The 19,481-nt window shown below is 44.9% G+C and overlaps 1 protein-coding gene across 1 annotated transcript; it reads right to left on the bottom strand.

Moving 5' to 3' along the window:
* Positions 1–5,879: 5,879 nt before the first annotated feature.
* Positions 5,880–7,276, bottom strand: TEX55 (testis expressed 55). Its single transcript, XM_035540777.1, has 3 exons — positions 7,164–7,276; positions 6,827–6,889; positions 5,880–6,082 (listed from the first exon to the last, which is right to left on the bottom strand). Exons 1-3 carry the CDS (start codon positions 7,233–7,235, stop codon positions 5,969–5,971), a joined length of 249 nt encoding a protein of 82 aa, XP_035396670.1. The 5' UTR covers positions 7,236–7,276; the 3' UTR covers positions 5,880–5,968.
* Positions 7,277–19,481: the final 12,205 nt, after the last annotated feature.

Genomic DNA, 19,481 nt, shown 5'->3' with positions numbered 1-19,481 from the left:
CCCATATCCAGCCTGTTCGCCTCCTCTGCATTAGCTGCTTCTGATCTGGGAGGCTGCAGAGGGCTGGCAGTGGAGCACTGCCATCTACATACAGTTCCCTGTCACTATCCAGTTTGCAACATGCTTGCTGTAAGCCAAATACTTCAAGCCCATGTCTGATTTATCTTAGCATCTCCACAACCCACCTCGGCAGAGGGTTGGAGCACCCAAAATGAAGAGGGAGGACAGTCGAGATAAAGTTGCATTGCAAGAGTCTCAGCAGTAGGAACACGGAGTAATAGCAGAGGAGTGTTGGCTGGTGCAGTGCTTAGGAGAGCTGGGTTGGAAATAAACAGCATGCATGCCTTGGGTGAGTTTACAGGGTTCCTGGGTTGACAGCTTCTACTTTGGCAAGGGAGTGGTTGGCATCTCACACCAACTGATTGCTTTGACAGAACTGTAGGTACTGTCCAAAGCACTTCCTCTCTTTTAATGTTTCAGTAACTAACTGGAAACTTCCCTGAGAAGTCTGCGAGACACAGATCCTGTCGTGCACATGAGGTTTGACTTTGTCACACCTGTACCTAGCTAATCTGAATTTTAGTTTCAGGTGGGCGAAGGTTGGAGCTGTACTTCGGACCATCAAGTCCTTTTACACGGACTTTTTCTCCTCTGCTTGTAGCTGCTGCACTGCTAGACATAAATCACGGTGAGCTAGTGAGCAACTGAATAAAGTCACCTTGCCTCTTAAAAGCCTTTAGCGAAGGCTGCGCCGGTCTGTGCTGCCCTCTCATGGACATATACAGGAAAGGTTAAATTTCACTCTGTTTTATACAAGATGCTTTGAAAGCCACTAAAGCTACAGTTTTCAACGCACGATTTCTGAAAAGCCGGGGAGGTTTATGAACGGCTTCTAAGAGGGCTCTGAAACCTAAAAAGAAAATTAATTCTGTTTATAGTTGTGTTGGACACTCCCTTTCTTAAGCTCTTAAACTGTGTTGGACTCCTCCCAGCTCTTACGTTTCTTAAGCTCTTAAGCTTTGCTTCTCTTTTGGAAACATTCAGACATCTAATGCGGAAAAAGGTGGGTAGCTGTTGCTCTAGAGAACAGGCTGAGCTTCTCCCATATGCACTTCCATCCACCTTGTCAAACACAGATCATCATCATCATGGCATCATGCCACAGTCAAAGAGTCTCTCAGAAGAGCTCAGTTATGCTACCACAGGTTCAAACAGTAAGCAGAGTTGGTGCATGGTGTCCCAGGGCCAAAAAATGGGTTCTCTGCTGCACAGAGTTCCCACTGCTTTTAATACTCTGGGGTTTCAGCAAACTTGTGACACTTCCCTTCCCTGGATCTCCTTGCAAAGAGGCAGGATGTTGTACTAGACCCAAGGGGATACTTAAATAATAGCAGGACAGAGCAGGCACCTCTCTGCTCTTCAGAGTGACTCCTGTTGTGTGTTTTATGATGTTTATGCAAGTTTAAGTCAGTTTTAAAAGTCTATGGCTCTTTGACCACCCACTTGCCTGCATTTTAATGTAACCTCCCTCCTGATGTCTACTCATATGTCCAAACACCAATAGCTTTTTAAGGTGGGAACAGTTTTTCTTCAATGGCTCATATAGCACATGTTTTTCCCATTAGCAAGCAACTGTGCTATTCTATGTGTTTATTCACCTCTACTTCCTGTTTTATAGCAGGAGATACACTAAGTGAAGGGAAGGAGGAAGGACAGAGGTCACCTCCTATTCTCACAAACTCCCTAAACCTCATATGGAGCCTAGCTCCTAGCTCATAAGAAGAATTTTTAAATGTTGGACCAGGTGATTCCAAATAAGACATTTCCCTTAAAGGCTTGTCAGTTTTTAGTGATGTTTTCATAGCCAAGGTAAGCTGGGTGTAGTACTCCCTTAGCTACATTACCTACATTTTCACACCTGCAAACTGTACTAGGTACCAGTCCACCTTCATAATACTGGCTCAGTGTACCCCCATGTTCCTCCATCTCTTGCCACTTTAATGGCTGGCAATGAACAAGAGGTTAATTTTGGTCTCAAAGTAGGTAACAACACACAAAAAGCAAGTGGTTCCATCTTATAGTTCTAGTTTCTTCTCTAGTATTACTTCCCTGCAGTTAATGAAATGACTCCAGCATTTTCTCCCATCTTCTGCACTGACAGAAAGCTCACCCCAGGCTCCTGGATGAATATGACATGGAGATGACCTTCTGAAAGCTGGAAGGCAGCTAGTTCTGTGGTAAAAAAGGGTGAGCTCTTCCCACCAGGGAAAGGAGCTGCATAGGGAATTGGTATGACATCCTTGAGGGAAAAAAGATCCATTCCGTTCATTCACACCAGGCATTTCTAAAACAGACCAAGCACTGCAGTGTCTGCAGTAAGTTTCTGATCTTGAATTATGAGTGTAGAAGTCTGAGATTGCCTTGCCCAACTTCTGCTGTTCTGCAGTGACATTCCAGCCCATCACCTTTCCCCAGGAGAGGATGGTAGGTGGCTGCTCATCAGACAACGTCACTTCAACAAGTCAGTTTCCATTTTCATTTGTGATATGTTAAGGTATGGCCAAGCACTTTTGATGATATTGCTGCATCAATGTTGTCCATGAAGGTAGTGACCAAAAGGCAATGCAGCCACAGATATTGAAGCCTGACCTTAACAGCATGTTTCTTCTTTTTCTTCTGCATTTCTTCTGGCTATAAGAATGGTCAGGAGAAACTTTCCCTTGAATACAACCTGAAGGCATGTCAGACAGGGTATGATCAGTTTGCCCTGGTATATTCCCTTCCTAAGCACTCCCATAGTCCCCAGTCTTCAGACTGAGTTCTCTTCTGAGCTAAGCTCTTTATTAGAGTTTACCTAGAGGTTAATTTCTTCCATTTCAGACATGCAGTTCTCTGAATATTTGCTGCTGCCTACTTCAAGTTTCACATAATTGTGAAACTTCAAAATCAGTGGCATTAAACTAGCTTAAAATTGGTGTTATGTAGCCATGATTCATACCCAGTGAGTCACGATGAAATGTCTCATGCTATAAGTGGCACGCCATTGAAGAGCTATCATTCTTGTGCTGTCCACCTAAGAAGCAGAGCAGAGCAGAGACAGGGTGAACTTTTCAAAAGACCTTTAATCAGCAGTTACAAGACTTTTTTTTTTTTTATTGCTTAGAGGCACTACACTGGCAACTTTAATATTGCCTGGGCACCTCAGTTCTTTCAAGTTATATACAGAGATGGCAGAAAAAGAATCTGGCCTTTTGATCCATGACACCTATCTCAAGGTGAGTACAATCTCTTTCTGATTGGCCCCATGGCATCTAAGATTCACAACAGAAATGCTCTGTGCACCACAAGACCATGCTATTCGTAAGCCAAACTGGACGTCATGCTTCTGCATCAGTTCATGGATCAACAACAATTCTCATCCGTGAAAATACTGTGCTTGCTCACTGTCCGTCTTGAACTACAGAGTAGGCACCCTTGGGAACAACAAACTATTTCCAGCCTCCCCACCTTCCACTCTGTGACTTACCCTTATCCATTGGAAACACAAAGCAATGCGCAGGTGTGGGTAAAAAAAAACCAACACAACACAAAGCACCCTTTTTAAAAGAATGTACGTCAGTTCATTCTCCCTTGTGCAGAGGAGAAAACAAACAGCAGATGTTAGTCACGTTGCTTAGCACACTACTGGAGGGCATTCAAATATACAGTGACTAGCATGCCGCTAGGACTTATATGGAATAGTTTCGGTTACACACAATGAACTGTTAATTCCTTCAGAGCACCCAAGGCAAGAAATTTAATGACAGTTTAATGCCATGATGATAAATGTCCACTTATGAAGAAGAAACAAGGATCCAAAGGTTTGGGAAAGAGTTTATGGAAAAGGGACAGTCACTCTGGAATTAATGCTGTAATAAATGTTTCCATTTTAAATCTAACTTTTCTCCTTGTCTTCAACACACAAAAGGAAAATTTTGGCCCTGAGATTGCTGAAGAACACTGTGTAGGGCCTTTCTTGCAAAACTTCCAGCACCTGTAGAAGGAATACTTTACAGCTCTTTTCAATTTGTCTGAAAGAGAAATTAAGGAACTTTCCTTGCATAACACTCTTGATGCTGACACGAAGTTGAGGGTACACACCTATAGCCTGACAACGTCACAACTCACAAGTTTTTCATAAGTAAAACAGAATAACAAAATACAAATGATAGAAACCTAGGAAATTCACAGCTACGGCTGTACCCAAAAGTACCTTAATTCTGTTCTACAATAAAATTCAAAGACATGCCAACCCCTCTGTCTCTCGGAAAATGTGCTGACAAGCGAGCACAGAGATCAGAAAGCCTCAGCCAGTATCTTCACATGATGTTGATTATCTTCCACTCATTTCCTGTTTCACAGAGGTGCTTTAGCGCTTCCCTTGCAAATTCTTGATCAAAACTATATAAGCCTGAAAAGCAATCCAATTCATCTAGTTGCTGAAAATAAGCAGGGCTTTCAAAAGCACTTCAGTGCTTCAGTGGGACCTAGACACCTAAGACCACATCATAACTCTTACAAAACCCATGAAGAGCTATCTAATCTTTAGCTATCTTTGGGATCATAGTACCTTGAAAACCTGTGTGCTCTGTGAATGACAGAGGTGCTTCCTGCCTTTAACCTGGAAACACAGGAGTTAACTCATCTTTTTTGGATCTTAGATAGAAAGGCGTCTCTTCACAGATGCAGAATTTGTATGCCAAATACTTGCCTCTGTTATTCCCAAACTTTTTGGGCCCAGGGTCTGCTGTGGAGTATCACACAACCTAATCATCAGACTTTTAGCTGCAAATAGATAGATGGAAGATAAGTTTCTGTGGTGCTCTCTTCATAGCCAGAGACAGACATTTGGGAACATGCTACTATCCATCATGAAATTAGAGCACTTGCCTAAAAAAGAGAAAAGTCTGTAGTGACAAAAAGCTTTCTGGCACCTACTGCACATACACATGAAATGATGCCAAAATAACAGTATGGTCTATTGCACATTTTCAATAATCTTCAGACAAGAGACAAGAAATACAAACGTCCTTTGGAGGGTGAAAACAGACACTTGGAAAGTATGAAAATGAGCATTGCAAATGTTTTGAGAATTAAAAGCAGTTCAAATGACATGTTTGCAAAGTGTATCTTAACTCTGAATTTCCTGTGCTACCAGTGCATGTCTTTGGTTTGTTCAGTTTTATTCACCTCTCACATTCCCGAGTGACAGTGCCTTCTGAAGCCACAGAGCGTGTAGGCAACTGTTGCTTTACTGTTCTTTTAATCAAAACACACACTGTACTTGCAATGATACAGGCAGGGCAGCACCAAAAAGCAGAGTGATCTGAACCCAGCAGGGATAGTTAAGAGTGAGACAGCTGCTGACAGTGTGTGGAAGCAACAAAGAGATGGCTCCTTGTGCCAGAGGAGCTTTGGGACAGCAGAGGAGCTTTGAGGCACTACTGGCTGAGCCTCTCCCAGTGTGGACTTCAAAGTGTTAGATGGACATTGGTGATACTGCATAGTTTGAGACAGTAAGCCACCAATGCAGCATGAAACATTGAGGACTGTGGGTTGTCCAGGGCTGCTTTTTAATTCTACTTGCTTTTGCACTTGTATCATCTGCGCTGTGAGGTTTCCCTGCACAGAAAAGTTGAATCTAGTGGTGGCCTACATGTGGGAGTTGTGGATTTGTACAGACCATACAAGATTTCAGGAGAGCAGCCTTTTCAAAATGTACCATATGTGCATGCAGGTTCATGCACTCTTTCAGATTTGAGTTTGAGAGTCCATAAAGACACTAGATTACAGGATTTATATTAAAGGGGAAGCACAAGCACATGAAAAATCAAGAAACAGAGATACCAGCAGACATTTCCAAAGTTACTTCCACTGGTTGCAAAAGCAGGATGCTGCAAAGGCCATGTGCAACATCACAATAGCAAGGTCAGTAGGGGCCAAAAGGAGTGCACAGGACTTGTTCCAGAAACTCCTCTCTATCTTTGCTCTCATCCAATATTCCCTCCATTTCTGCCTGCCGGGCATTTATCATAGACTGCACCTGGGCAAAAGGAAAAGGAAAAGAGTCATTTGGGAACCTATTTCCCTGCCAACAGTGCCCAGAATCAATCTTACCACCCCTCTGCAGGTCCTGCACATATCCCATACAGGATGAACCCAGCAGCAAATCACAAAAGTGGTGCTTCCCCTTACTGACTAGATGGCAGGGAGGGAAAGAACCCTCTCTCTTTCTGCTCATTTTCCTCTGAGCTACTCCTTTTTCCAAAGAGCTCCCAATGCTTCTAACTCTAACTTCTAATGCACTCCCAGTATATCACTCTCTCAACAGACTGAATTTTCTGTTTTAAAATCATCCAGGATCAGCAGAGGCAGCTCACCTGAATAGGGGTACCTGGCAGGAAAAGTGTTTGCTCCCAGTATGGAACAGAGGGAGCTACAGACAGATCACAGGGACACAAATCAGCCCTAACTTTCTCCCCAGGCTTCCCTTACCTGTCAGATAATGGTTCTTTGGGGCACATCCACCCTATTCTCTCCCTCACATCATGCTCTTTCACGCACCCACCCTCCTGTACCTCTCTTCCCTCTCCCTTAAGAGCACATGTGAGCACTTGCACCATGGGCATTCTGCTCCTGCCCTGTCCTCCTCCTCCTCCCATCTGAGCAGGCACAAAGTGAGAGAAAGAGTCATGAGTTCACCATGTTTCCAGCATGCTCAGCAAAGCTGGCTTTCTGTTGTGGATCTAACAGGCAGTCCCTGCTGAGCAACTACAAGACACCATACCTGCAGCAACATGAACTGCAAAGGGTCATCAGGCTTCTCATACACCAGTTTTTCTGTGATATCCTAAGACAGAGACAGACAGAAGGAAAGAAGTATTGATCCTTGGGAAGACACGTGGCTGCACTTTCTTCTCCAACACTAGCTGCATTTTAAAAAGCAACCATCTCTTTCAATCCCTGAGGATGATCAAGTGTCCCTTTCTACTGCTTTTAAGTTTACACTGAAGAAAGCTCAGGACCAGGAGGGATCCAGAGGAAGGGACAATTTGATCCAAGCTAATTTTAAGCCCAGCTTCACAAGCAAGTCTTGGAACAGAGAAGGGAAAGAGAAATATCACCTGAAATATCTGCAGAATATTATGTTTCTCCATGTACTTAACAGAGACTTCATAGGGGTCTTCATACACCATTGGCTGCTCTGATATTTCACATGTTGGTTTGACTACAGGTGCTGATGGCCCAGCCTGAGATGTTTTACCCCCAGACCGTGAGGGTTCAGACAAGAATGTCTCAACTGCTGGGAAGTCGTTCAGTGATGGTGGGAATTCAACTATAGGTCTCTGGTCCTCTGATGGTTCAGCAACTGATGGTATGCTGGATTTCTTCACTTCATTTTCTGAATGGTCACTGGCATCTTGCTAAAATATTAAACAAAGAACAATGAATGTTTTAAATAGGTAGCCCTGCAGACCAGATACATCAAATTACTTCATCCTTCTGAAAATATGCTGCAGCCCCTCTTAGAGCAAATGTTAGGGCTCTGAGAGCAACACTAGGCTTAAATTTCTGTGACGGGTCTCCCCCACTGCCCCTGTCCATGAGCCCAGGAACACCATTTAAGCTCAGACCCAAACCTTCAGACCTCATCTGTGATATGTTGGGGGAGTTCCCGTGCCTGGTCCTTGCATACTGACTGGTTTTCCTTGGGGGACTCCAGATGTATGTTTCAGGTGGTTTTGTCTGTGTCCCTGTCTCCTTCATGGAAGTCCCTGGTTGTGTCCCAGAGCAGCTCATTACGTTCCCTGTCTGGCACTGCTGATGAGCCCTGTTACCAGCACCCTGCCCATGTGCTGTGTACCCATGCCCTCTTGCCTAAGGGTGAGGCTTGGCACAGCGAGGTTCATCCTCCTTGGCACAGCGCTGCTCTTTCTCCCCAGTGGCAAACAGCCAAAACCTGCGAGGGCTTCATCCACCTCCCAGCAGCTGCCTGGGCACCGCACCCTGCCCGTGCCCCACATCCCCCTTCACAGCCCCGTGACCGAGCTCAGGCACCATGAAATCACACCAACAGCACGAACACCCCGATGGAAAGGGCTGGTCTGCCCCGCACTGGGGGGAGATGCCCCTCCAGAGGCATCTGTCCCCTTCAGAGGGGACGGACAGGGGTCGGGAGGATGGCAGGGGCCACGGGATGGTTGGGATGAGGATCTGGGGATGGGGGGTCTCCGATCCCAGGGCCTTTCTGCTGCCACTGCCTGTGCTCACCGGCTGCCGGCCCTCCATGGCGGGGAGAGAATGGGAGAGAATGTGAAAGCCGCTGGGGAGGTTGCCAGGGAAGCACGGCCGTTGGGTCCCACCCCCCGGTCTCTAGGCGATGCTGCACGGCCATCTTAGGTTCGGGCGGAAGAGCTGGGGGAGGTGGGGTGGCCCTGGCTCTGGCCTTGGTCCTGGTCCTGGTCCTGGTCCTGGACCTGATCCTGATCCTGGCCCTGGCTCTGGCCCTGGCCCTGGTCCCGGTCCTGGTCCTGGTGCACTGTGGAAGCAGGCATCTCTTGGCTGAGAGAGGGGACATGGTGAAGGGTTGCATGTCACTCTGCCTGCCACGGAGCAGGTGGGTTTTTTGTTTTACTGTGAGCTTTGTATATTCACCACAAATTCAGTGCCATTAACTTTTCTATTTTGACAAAACAGGCCCTGATGTTGCCTCTCTACTTTACCAAGCTCTGGCAAAGGAAGCAGCAAAGCACATGGTAGCTATTTTTTCTTGCTGGCCCTACTAGTAAGTATCACTGTAGTGAGAAGGTCTGGAAGGGAAGGGCAGACCATGGCAGAGACATGCTCTACAAAGAGGGTCAAATGTAGAAGGATATGGCAAATATCTTGTTATAAGAAGCAGGGACGCAAGAGGTAGGGTAGTAGAGCAGTGAGTGAAATGTGTGTGTGCATTCAAGTGAGAGGTACTTTCTCCTCTCGGTTTTACACAAATCCTGACAGTGTGCTGTGTGATGAACTACTTCAGAAAAAAAGCAAATAAACAGATTGCCAGTTTCCCCCAAAGAGGAGATGAAAGGAAAAAAAAGATAAAAGCAGTGCTGGGTTACCACAGTAACCAGCTTCTGAAATACTCTGGTTCGTGCTCCAGTGTGACAAGAGCTCGGATTGAAACATGAGTGGCTGAAACTGCCATGGGCATTGAGGCGGGGAGAGTGAAAGGGGAACACAGGACTTCAAAAACTGTGCTAAACTAACAGATGTCACTTAGATTCAGAGCAGCTCACTTTGTGTGTATTTTTCAGGTTAAGCTGTTGACCTTTTACAAGAAACACTTTCCCCACTGCTCCCATACTAGGTTCATAACACCATTGTCCATGTCTGCTGGCATGCTGACTGCTCAGATCCTCTTGCATTGGAATGCAGCTGCCTGCTCTCAGGGGATGCCAGGTCATTGCTCAACTCCTTTGAGCCTGTCTTGCCTTTCCCAGTTGCCCACGTGACTACTGTAGTACTGGACAACATTGGACTGCCAAGGTTTTGAGTATGGATTCTTATCATTTATTTTATTTTATTTTATTTATTTTATTTTATTTTTATTTGTGTGTGTGTGTGTGTATGTTGGCTTAGGAAGATCTTGAAAGGTGATGGATAAAATTGTTGATGGGTCTTAGGCAGTTGGTTGTCTTCACATGATGGGAGGAAGCACTGTATACTGCCTGGTGTTAGGGATTGTCAGTCTTTGATTTCTGGACCCTGATATTTTTCATCCAGGAAATGTGGGCCCATGGAGCAGGCTTAAGTACCTAGACAGGATATTCACAAGTTTGTGTTGTATCTGTGAAGAATTTTTTCTAGACAAGGTCTTCTTGCCAACTGGTCCAAGAAAGAAAAGTCCAGAAACCCAGAAACAGTTGAGGCATGAGTTAGGTGATCTTCCCTGCCCTACAGCTAGATATGTGCTGTAATGCTCACAGAACTAGTTTATTGAGGGTCTGAAAGGAAAGCTGTAAAATGTTGTATCCCTGTCATACTTCAGGGGAGCAGTGTTTGCTGTAGTAACTGCAATTGCAGTTTGAGCTGAAGTAGGCACCTGCTTTCAGTTGTGTGCTGAGCATCACAGTCTGAGCATCACAGTTTTCTCCACAGCATGACTTCCTGCAGAACTTCTCCCATGGGTTTCTCCTCTCCATCCTTTACTGGACAGGACTGAGCAGTTCTCAGCTGCCTGCTGTCTTCAAATAGAGTCCTGCTGTGGGCAAATCTCAAGCCCCATGTCTTCCTTTCATCTGTGCCTCATTGGTAAACAGCATATCTTTCCATTTCCAACCCCACTGTCTACTGCAGGGAACTGGCTGCTGGGGGTGGAAAGCTAGGATTTTGTACAGGAAAGTAAGATGAATGACTCCATTAAATAAATACCACTGCTCTGCTTATTATTTCAAAAGAAGAGATTACAAAAAAACAATAGATGCATTTTAAATACATTAAAATTCTGAGTAAAATAAAGCCTTAAATACAATGCTCATGTAACATAAATCATACAGCTTTTTTCTATCCCTGCACATGGAAAGCAAAACCGTATTATTATATCATTATTTATATGGCACCATATGCTAAGTCTGGAACTTAAAGACTTTCAAATAAATAAGAAAACACCAGCTGCAGATCAGCAATACGCTCTTTTATTGGGAGTCACTGTGTAACTGTGGCTATCATTCCTGCTGTTAAGTTAAAACTTAAATAAATTGTCAGAGAAATAAGATAGCCATTAGAGATTCAGTGTCTGTCTCCTGGGGACACTTTTTCTAACAGCTGTAACAAAGATCTGCTGCTGGTTTTGTCCTATCTGTGTAGTAACTCATTGCATTTGTCCCTGCAGTATCACAGTTGTTCAGTAGAGATGGTTGAGCTGTTCACTATAAATAATGTTGGTTAACAATGCGGCCCCTTTTGGGTTAATAAATTACGGTCAAACCACTCCTGAGCCCCTTTGATTGGTTTCTTGCAAGTCTGCAGTGAAGAGTTGGAACAAATCACTTTTCACAGTCTCTTCACTTTGAATATTTCTTCTCATTTTATTGTGCTGTAAATAAATAAATATATAAGCCAAAGCCTGAAAATGCATGTCCTAAACTCCTGCCTCTTTATCCAGTACTTGACAATCATAACGGGATGCACAGGACGAAACGCATCAGAAAATTACATGGCTTTGCTTAAAGACACAGAGAACCCTGGCCAGTGCCAGGCTGTGGGATCCATCCCCCTCCTGGGTGTGAGAGCTGTTTTCTGGCAGACAGAGGTTGCTGGACAGGGCAGTGAGCTCACCTGCTACACTGTCTATGAGGTTGCTGCAACCCAGCCGATACCCGAGGCCATGGCCTCATGGTTCCTCATCCGCTGTGGCTCTGAGGTTCTCCGACCTGTGGTTTTGCACAGTTGCAGCTGGGCATAGTTAAAACCTTCCTGAGGTCTGGAGAGCAAAGGGCAGCATTGTGGCATGGACCAATCATTAAGAAAAGCAGGCTGCAGAGGGGGATGGAGTGGTGGCTGGAGTCTCTGCTTATCCACACACTGACCTAAGACTTGTCCTGCATGTTTGTAATTGCTCAGCCCTCTGTCCAGGGGACTGTTGAGAAATTAAGTTATTTACAAGCTGGGAGGAGAGTGGTTATAAGTGCAGCAGAGCATCGTGGAGACAGCTAGCTCCCAAATGAGGTGGGGAGGGCTGGGATGTGAGGGGAGAGAGGCAGGCAGGGGGTGCTGACTTACACCAACAGTCCTTGATGTGGGCCCGGAGCTGACAGCGATGCTGCGAGAGAGGTTGCACCAAAGTGTCTGTTTCCATGCAGTGCCTCTGTTCGTGTGTGGGGGGACCAAGCCAGAGCATGCTGGTGAATCCAGCTCTTGCTGGGGCTCTGCCTGCATTTCCCAGCAGAGAGCAGCAGAGCCTCGTAGCTGCTTGCAGGGCCTCCGAGTGCATCCTCCAAGATTTCGTGCACTGCTTGCCTCCCCAGAACACAGCAGTAAAGCACTGAGCTCGCAGGCACGTCAGACCTGTCAGGAGCATTGGTGTGAACAAACAGAAAACACATGCCAGGAATCCCAAAAATTTGGTGCTTTCCTGAAAATCTGGGTGTTCGCAGAGAACAGAGGAACCTTTCATGAGGGGATGCTCTGCAGGTCGTCTTTGTACCCAGGGCCAAAAGGGGATACCTCAAGTATGGCTTCAGAAAGGAGACAGGTACCTGTAGCAGGTTAAGCAAACCCCTTTCACAGCTGATGTACACGGAATAAGTAACACCCTGAGGTCTTCTTCAGCTCCATCTTCGGCAGGGCAGGAAAGAAATGTGTCTGTAGGTTCTGTATTTTGGAATATTTCTTTGGAAACCTGTTCACCACACTTTAGGTTTAACCTTTTATATTAAAAATAAACCTTCATCTGTATTCTTCTTGTTCCCTCCTCCCTTTATGAAGTTATCATGAATGCTATTGGCAGTAAAAATGAATGAAAAATGTGAGACACTGCTTCTTTGCCAAGGTGTCAAAACTAATTAATCTGTGTCTAATTTAGACATCATTCTTGAAAAAAAACCAAGACTTTGGCCCTCTGTTTGGAAACTCACCTCCTGTTCCTAGGGGAATGAAAGAAGCCAACTTCGGTATTATACTGGAAGTTCCTCAGTGATATTAACTGGGGCAGCTTCTGTCATTCTGTGATTGCCCCATTTCTAACTTCTGAAGCCTAAAGCTGTCAAGGTTTTATACTTCCCCATGGGAAATAATCATAGACCTTCTGGGATGCCAAATGCTTGTAAGAGAGAAGGCTTTAGTTTTGTCTCAGCATCACCTGGCACTAGAGGGAGCGGATGCTCTGTTCTGACTCATGTTTATGCTGAACTTTTATCCCACACTCTCCACATTAGCTGTGAACTCCCTGCAGGAAGGGAGAGTCGAGGCTTGATGTTCACCTGAAGGAGTGGTGTTTGTGGAGGATGGTGAGAATAAAACCAGCAATAGGATAGAGGGAAAGCGCAGGTTTGCCTACAAATGCTGCCATATTCCTGTGCTGTGACCCTGTCTTTCACCATGGGGCAAAGAGCCACCATTGTATTGGACAGACATGGTATGGGACAGGCTTTTGGGAGACAAATATATCACACAGTGACAGTAAGACCGTGGATAGCCCTGTCTGGAAAAGCCTGTAATCCCTGGAGAGTTGTGAGTGGCTTTTTGTGCTCCTCAAAGTATGGAGTGCCCCCTCCCTCCTCTGATCTGCCTGTTCCCCTCTCCCAGCTTCCCCCCTGATTTGGCCTGTATGCCAAATTAATTTAAAATGTGATGCAAACCACCGCAGTCCTGGGGCCACTGAGCTTGTCTCCACAGCCTCCTACCACTCACCCCAGGTGGGATCTGTCCTTCTTTATGGATGCAAATGATGCTTCATCTCTGAATCGTAGCTGTACATGGGAAAGGTGCAATTAGCTGCTGCAAGGAGCTGGGCCCATCTGACTTGCCTTGTTTAACAGAGGCTTTAATTAAAGACCCCCTGATGCTAGAAAGTCACATTAATTATTCATCTGAAAACATTTACATAGAGTCCCCCGCTTCCCTTCTTCAATAAATTATCAACTTCACGTCTCCATAATTCATCGAAATGACTAAAAATACATTGTCTCAGCCTCCATCACCTCCCTCCTCACTCTGGCTTTGTCTGTTCCAACTGTGATGGCTTCAGTGTCTTAATGTGAAGTTCTCCTGCAGCTCTCATGTAAAAAAAAGGGGATGGAGGAAAAGGGGGAGAGTGAGAGGGAAAGATATTTCTCCACACAGAAGTCATGGAGATGGCAGTACTTTTTTTCTCTTTTTCTTTCCCACAGAACTAGCATGATACTGAGGTTTGCAGAAGCTCATTGACTATTTCTAGTGAGGAAAAAATCAACTGAGGGAGGAGAAAAGATGTTTCCAGGCCTGGATATAGATAGTTTCTGTGCTCAGCTGCAGATATTTTATGTGAACCAGAGCTCAGCACTTAATCTCACTGGATCCCCTTCATACCCCACCTCTAGATCAGGTCAACGGTCCCTGTCTGCCTGGTAAAGGGATGGTGCTTTACTAATTATAAGCTGTTCTAATATAGCTGTTGTAAGGAGGAAAAAAGGCAGACGAACTTAGGCAGAGGGAGAAGTTCTGCAGCAGATCACAACCAAGATGTCACTGCAGGCACAACTGAAGGAAAATTCACTGCAAATAGTTTTCTTCAACACATTTCACTTTGTGATAAAGTGAACTGTCACATGAGAGAGGGAAAAAACAGTCCTCTGAGGGCTTGTTTACATGGGGAGTTAAGACAAATTAGTGTGAGGTGTGAGTTAATGCGCAGAAGTTGAAGTGCATTAAACCCCTGTGTGGGTGCTCTAATACAGGAGGAAAACAGCATCCTTTCACTATGGTGACAATTAAACAAAGCAAAGCAAGGTCACTTTATCCTCGAATGTCCACACAAGGTTTAACATGCTTTAATTCATGTGCATTCATTTCACATCTTTGGTTAATTTACCTTAACTTTCACGAATGTCCTAACCCACAGGGCCTGGTCAAGTGTGTGCTCCACCTGGCTCTAAATAACTCCTGTTATTTCCAGAAACAGGAGTGGTCTGGTGCCTACAGAAATCAGACCTGATTTCTGGAAGCAGAGGGAGTTGGTGGCTAGGAAGGAGTGATCTTCCAAAATAATGGGTGGACAGGGGCAGTATAGGTACCAGCAAGTTTCTCAAGACGTGATAAAAGAGATTAGTAAATGATAAATCAGGAAAAGAAAACACTGACTCAAAGACCGACTTTAACACTGACTTTAAAGACATGACTTCAGTATTTTGAATAGGAAATAAAGAGGTTTTTGTGTAGAGACCAGAACATGTGTAGGGTCTGAGACTAAGACTGAAAATGGGGTTGAACTGCTAACAGAGTAATATGCTTATCCTAAGCATTATTCCATTTATTTCTGTCTTTGTTTCCCCATCCCATGCTCTTGTTGCTGTTCTAGTTGGGCTGTCTTGACCCAGCAGTGAATGATGGTGACAATACCCTTTTGGGCCATGAGAATGTATCCAAATCTTGGCATATCTTGTGTGATGGACTGGTATTTGTCGGCTTATCTCAACTGTTAATGATGTGCTTTAACACAGCCTTTATTTTTGGCCGGGCTGGAAACTAGCTGAACTAGTTGATGTAAGAAGTGCCAGCGGAGATGAGCAGTGCTACATTCTGCTTTGACTGCATCTATAAAAATACAATTTAGATGGATACATGACAACTTTAACTTCCCTACTTGTCATGGGATAGGGATGGGGGTCGCTGAGATGTACAGTAGACTACCATGTGTAGGTAACCCAACACTGCCTGTCCTTGGCACTGGAGTTTTTGGCCGTGCCTCCAGAAACTGAGCCAAGGAGCAAAGTCATGTTCTTCGCTGACATCTCCAGACAGCACTTGAGTTACTGTTTGTGAATTCGTGCTGTGTCTCACTGACCTGCTCAGGGAGAATAAACTAGTAACCATCAGCCACATTTTGTCTTCTCAGCTGCTCCAGGGATTAAGGACCAAAGGCAGGAAAGGTGAAGCAGAACTTTCCAATGATGGTAAAGCCCTAAGTAAAGCTCTTGGGGGATTTCTTAAGTCCTTAAGGTTCTTTATTGGGAAGGGAGAACTTGTATTCAAAGAAAAATAGTAATACAGCCTCCAGTGTTTGCTGACCCTATATACTGCTTTCTTGGAACTGAGAGACTAGAAACTCTTCCTGCATCCAGTTCCTGGAAGACAATCCACTGAGGTCTTTTAAAATCTGAAGATGGTAGTTCTGATTCAAACTGTTCCTCACAAATAGATGGTGTCTGGAAGGGCATAGGAGTGCCGTACAGCCATACTCTGCTCTTCACCAAAGATATGTTCCTGAAAGGTGAGATGATTAACAGTTTAAGGTAGAACAAAACAGTTCTTCCTGTAGAATTAAAGTCCATGTGTGCAGGGGCGCAGGGAATACACAAATTTAAATGTACAGAAGCAGTATTGATGGCATAGAGGACAGAGGGAGAAATAGGATTGTCAGATGGAGGGGATGCTGGCTCTTCAGAGGCCGACTTCTGGAAATGTTTCACTGTTTGGAAGATGTCAGCTGCTTCCTCCATGAATGGCATGGAACAGTACACTCTAGTTTGTTAGCCCCAGCCCAAATCTTGAGTTTGGTGTAGGTTTTAGCTTGGTGTGCTGTTAGCTCTGGGAGTGACCTCTTCCAGGTGACCATTTCCTTGGAGAGTGGAGATACTATTTCATAGCATCTGTTGGAAAAGAATGCCAATAGAGGTCATTCTGTCAGCAATTATACCTCTAGAGGATGCTAAATAGCACTGAATTCAAAGCTTGCTAGCATTCAAATGGAGTCAGATACTTAGGATTAAATTTGCTAAGATATAAATATCATCTATTGCTTATCAATTAAATTCTATTTCAGACTGTGTTATTAAGGGATCTGAATTAACATGCTTTTGGATGTAAGTCAAACACATCTTTGCAAGCACTAGGAAAAACTCCCATCCATCTCTTCCATCTAAGCAAATTGGGTTTAAATTGTCCGCAGTGAAGTTTTTTTAGCACTTTATAGAGTCTATGGAGGACCCTTAAAAATAGTCCAGGCTGTGGCTTCCATCTAGATGCACATAAATATCGGTTGTCGGATACACCACTCACAGTTTAGTTTTTGCTATTTAATTTGTATTGGCCTTAACGGGCTTCAAAGTGATAATTTTTGCTGTGGCTCCTGCAGGATAGGACAATATGTAATTGGCTTAAACAGAAGGAAGATCGGTTTAGATATTGAGAAGTCTTTACTAATGGTACAGTAATGACAGATAAGAATAAATGGCTTGGGTCCTTCTACCTCTAGAGGAGTTTGGATGAAAATGGCAAAATGATCTTGTCTTCTCCTGGAGGGAGAGCAGAGACAGTTCTTTGACGTTTCTTTCAACTTTATTTTCCAAGATTCTGTATATGCCCACAAAGTTTTCTTGCCAAAAGTGGCAATAACAGCATGTTCATTGCCACTGCATTGCCATTGAAAATGCTGTCTCATCAGTGCCCCGAAGGAAGAACAGGCTGACATAACAGCATGACAACGAGATCATTCTTTCTTTCCAAGCTGGCAGAAGCAAGCCATTTTGGAAGGTGTTGTACATCTCCCATAACCCGTGCTCCAGCTTCCTTGGTTGAGCCAAATTGTCTTCCCAGCTTGTTAAACTGGAAAAGTGTTACCACTGTAATTAAAGACATTAAAGCAATCAAAATGAGCATACAAGCATAATTAAGACACTAGTGGTTTATGTCCCCTGCAGGCATTCTGTCAGAATAAATGACTTTTTGGTTTAATTTAAGCCTCTTCCAAAACATCACTAAGACTAAGAAGGAAAGGAATTTTTATTCATATATTCACTAGTGAAACTACATAGTTTTCAGTCTCATAACCTAGCTTACACTGGTAAAATTCTCCCACATAGAAAAAAGCTGGAGGGTATTGCTGCATAAGAAGGATGTAGCTTTGAAATAGTAAGTTGGATCTGGAGGACAACAAGAACCAAATGGGAGCAAGAGAGACTTCCCTGGCACTGGATCAAGCCCTTCATAAAAGAGAAATCAGTTGTGTTGCACCAGCATAGGACACAGTGTCCTGAAAGTCTCTTCCCTCCCTCTGAAAGGAAGGTACACAGAATAATTAACAAGGTTGGAAGAGCCTGGGTCAGAAGGAAGAAGAGGAGAGGGAGGTCAGGAACATCTAGTGAGTACTGGGGATTTGCAACTCCTCTGTGTCTTTGTAAGATTGGAGTAGGGTTGCTCTATGGAGGAGGTCAAGTCCACTTGTAGAGCTCACTGGGTTAAACCTCAGGGAAGTAGATGTTTCACCTCCAGATAGGTTGGTAAGTTTATAGGTACATGGCTTGCAGCTTTGCTCATCTCTGGCCCTTTTGCAATAAACATCCAAGGTCTTTTAACAGCCATACCACTGCGAATCCTATGTCGTGTCACTGAGACCGGGCAGTGGCTGGCTGCAGATTGAAACCACCGCTGTGCTGACGGTTGGTACTGGGATGTGTACAGCACTGCAGATGGGGTTACCCCAACAGTACTACACCCCCATTCTCAGAGCTACTATGGTGACCTCAAGGCAGGCTCATAGGGGCTGCCCTGGGCTGTTCAGCTCTGACATACTGAGGTTGAGCTGTCTTTATTTGAGGTTGATTCTAACCTTCCCACTGGTGGGGGGGGTCAGAGTGTCTGCTGAGTATTCTGAGTGGTCTGGGAAGAAGACTGAAATTTGACTTTCTTCACAGGGATTTGAGGCTATGATATATTCCCAGATATGCCTTCCTCAGAGCTAGTTTTCTGTGTTCTGTTGTAATGAGGCTCTTCAATTTATCCTGTGATGTAATACCGTGCAAAAACTCAATCCGACTGGTATAGTCCAGAAACATAAAGAGCCAGCTAATGGTGGTACAGCTTTGTGGACACTACAGCAATGTGGACACTTCCTTTGAGGACCTGCCTGTATAGCAGGACTAACGAGACCTCCCATTAGCACTGTAGAGTCACTGACCCCCACAGCTATTCCAGACTCAGCTGTTTGCACACAAGCCAGAAGAATGTTGGCTCCACAGCTGGCACCTCCCACTGCCGGGGTCCTGACCTACTCATTTACTGTGATCTCCAAACCAAACTCAACAGACAAGCTCCTTCATGTGAACAACATGGCAAGCCACAGGTACCACTGGGTACTGCTGCAGCTTTCTGGTTCTGGTACTGCCTTCACAGATGAGAAGTGCCACCAGAATCTGAATGTCGCGGTGCTGGACACCTGAGAAGATATGGGCAGTCTAAGCCATGGTGGTAAGTATCAGACGTAGACTCTGAGTTTTCATTGTAGTTCTACCTGACGGAACTGAATCATGGTGAGAGTCAATAGGAGTACCTTTTGCCCCCAAAACTGACCCAGCAAGGGACTTGGGGATGCGAGGGTAATTTTTTGGCTCAGATTCTAGCATGCACATGAAGGTGAGAACTATGGAGATCATTACTGCCACTAACTCTGTCTGGGATCTGCAGTCTTAGCTGCAACTGGATCAAGCAGCTCCATTACCCCTAATCCTTGCGCTTTTATTGAGGATGCTGCTTTCCTGGTTGCTTGGCTTAGACCTGCTGCAGTTCCTGGCCAGGGAAGAAAACACAGGAGGACCCTTAAGGTGGGGAATCTCCTGCAGCACCTCTGCAGAGTTGTGTAAATACCAGTCTGCCACCTTGCTGCTTCTGTTTTTCTTCCCTGTCCCCATTGAGTGTTACCACAGCTGATGTGCCATCTGTACAGAACAGACTGCTGGCTCTTTCCCTCACCCCATGCCCTC

Source organism: Cygnus atratus, chromosome 1, assembly GCF_013377495.2.
Source record: "Cygnus atratus isolate AKBS03 ecotype Queensland, Australia chromosome 1, CAtr_DNAZoo_HiC_assembly, whole genome shotgun sequence".
Taxonomy (NCBI): domain Eukaryota; kingdom Metazoa; phylum Chordata; class Aves; order Anseriformes; family Anatidae; genus Cygnus; species Cygnus atratus.
This window is presented reverse-complemented; position numbering and strand designations above follow the sequence as displayed.